The following is a 2,100-nucleotide window of genomic DNA, read 5'->3' on the forward strand; positions in this document are numbered from 1 at the left end:
AAAAATGGGGTAATGGTGTGAACGTCGCGCAAGCTACTTCCACGTAAATTTCAAGATGTGGCCTGATGTCTTCTGACGCGCGCTTTCGTAACGTCGCATTCACTCCGAACGTGGCAACGATCACCAAACCTGACCGTTGTTTTTGTGACTACATTGACTCGCTTTGTATGACTTTATGACAGGGGTACCGATGGAGCGGGGTTCAGCACAGTCATCTTGAACAATACCCAAGTATAACCGCGTAACCCAATTCACTTTCAGTGAAATGGGTTTCAGACTAGGTGGAAAAATAGAAAAAAGAGAATTAAGAAAGGGACATCACGGTGGAATCAGAGGCAGAGTTCGGGATCCGGATAGTCGAGGCGTAACGTCAACACTGCCAGCCAGCACCGTTTCCGGCCGCACTAGAGGGTCGGCGATGGCGCGCTGACCGGCGCTCACCATCAACAGTGAAGACGGCGATCTCGCCGGTCACACTGTGCTGGCCGAAGTGCACGCCCGACACCAGCAGTAGCGTGTCGGTGGCGTTGAACTCTGAAAACTGGGTGTACTTCCAGGAGAAGACGCGCATGTCCCGGTAGTGGCGGATCCGCACCGGGTGGCCCGAGTCCCAGAGCTGTCCGCAGCCAGCACCGCCGGTCAGTGCAGCACGCGCTGGCCAGTGCCGGTGGGATGGGAGGGCACGGAGCGGCACCGATGGTGCTGATTTTGTTTCACAAATACAGGTCTGATTCAAGGCTGAATTAGACTAACACTGGATCCACATTATCTATCCACAGACGCCAGGCCATGGCCTCCGGTGGCCATCGCCTCAGTCACGCCCAGCCTTGGTTTCTGGTATTCCGTGGTCCCTTCAAGGAAAAGGACCTGGCTCCTGGATCCAACGGGTTCCTCATGAACGCCAGACACTAGAACGCATTGGTTCACACACACACGCACACACACACACACACACACACACACACGAGCATGTAAGTACACGCGCACATTACCTGATCATGAGTCTTGGTTTTCATTGGTTCATTCGTAGCCACCAGCTTCATTAAGAATATATGACAATGAGCTACAAAAGCAAAAATGTTGTTTGAACTGCAAGATACCATGTGTCTATTCTGCACTATTCATTTATCAAACATGCATAAACATAAAAGCCACGTAAGCGTACGCATTGGTTTAGGGAGCACATTACGGGTCAGCTCCTCGATCTTGATAGGCCCATTAACTCTACACTAGATATTGGCTCTCACTGGATGCACATAACAGTCTGGATCCTGCTTCCTGCCAAATCTTTCAGCCTGAATCTTGGCTATCGCTGAACCCCTTAACATACTTTGGGGGCTGGGTTTTGGTTCTTGATGGATTCCTGTGCATATGCGAGGATGGACCTGGGTTCTAACAGGATCTCTCTGCTTCGTGTCAGGCTAGGTCCCGATTCTTGCTGGTCCCCTCCGCAAACTGTAATGTCACGCTCGTAACTTTGCTGGATCTCCATTTCTATGCCAAACTGGTTGCTGAGTTTTTCCTAGTGCCACCGCCAAGAAACGGGCACTGGTCCCGAGAAGAAAATATCGAAACCAGGCGCGCGTCTCATCAGGATCACACATTTTCATCTTGAGACGTAAATCTAAGGACGAAGCGGCGAAAGGACGTGAAAGAACTCATCCAAAAAATCGTACCAAACAATGCCAGGACGTCTGCCGCCTCGACAGCAGGTTGAGCAAACCTCATCATGCGCAGCGGCGACACCCGAGAGGATGAGCCGTCTGAGCAACTGAGCGGTCGCTGACCCCAGCCTTGAATAGTCAAAGGCGAACGGGTCGTGTACTCACCAGCACGTAACCGTCCTTGGAGCAGGTGGCGAAGTACTGGCCGTTGTGTGAGAACGACACGTGCAGTACTTGGTGGCCGTGGTCGGTCAGCTCGTCTGTCATGTAGCACGGCGTCGTCTCCACGATCCGGCGGTATTCACCGCGCCACGATGGCTGGCCACCTGACGGTACATCACCAGCTCACAAACGGCTGGCCACCTGACGGTACAGCACCAACTCACAGACGGATGGCCACCTGACGGTACATCACCAACTCACAGGCGGCTGGCCA

General features: G+C 52.9%; 1 protein-coding gene across 1 annotated transcript in view; it reads right to left on the minus strand.

The window, feature by feature from the left end:
- Window positions 1-2,100, minus strand: part of Fbw5 (F-box and WD repeat domain containing 5) — a gene marked incomplete in the record, with an annotated part of 43,318 nt that overhangs the window by 33,828 nt on the left and 7,390 nt on the right. Inside the window, 2 exon segments of the mRNA XM_037225211.1 lie at window positions 442-616; window positions 1,830-1,990. Coding sequence (XP_037081106.1) covers window positions 442-616; window positions 1,830-1,990 — 336 coding nt within the window.

This window comes from Pollicipes pollicipes, unplaced genomic scaffold (assembly GCF_011947565.3).
Source record: "Pollicipes pollicipes isolate AB1234 unplaced genomic scaffold, Ppol_2.1 Scaffold_4881;HRSCAF=5763_pilon_pilon_pilon, whole genome shotgun sequence".
NCBI lineage: Eukaryota > Metazoa > Arthropoda > Thecostraca > Pollicipedomorpha > Pollicipedidae > Pollicipes > Pollicipes pollicipes.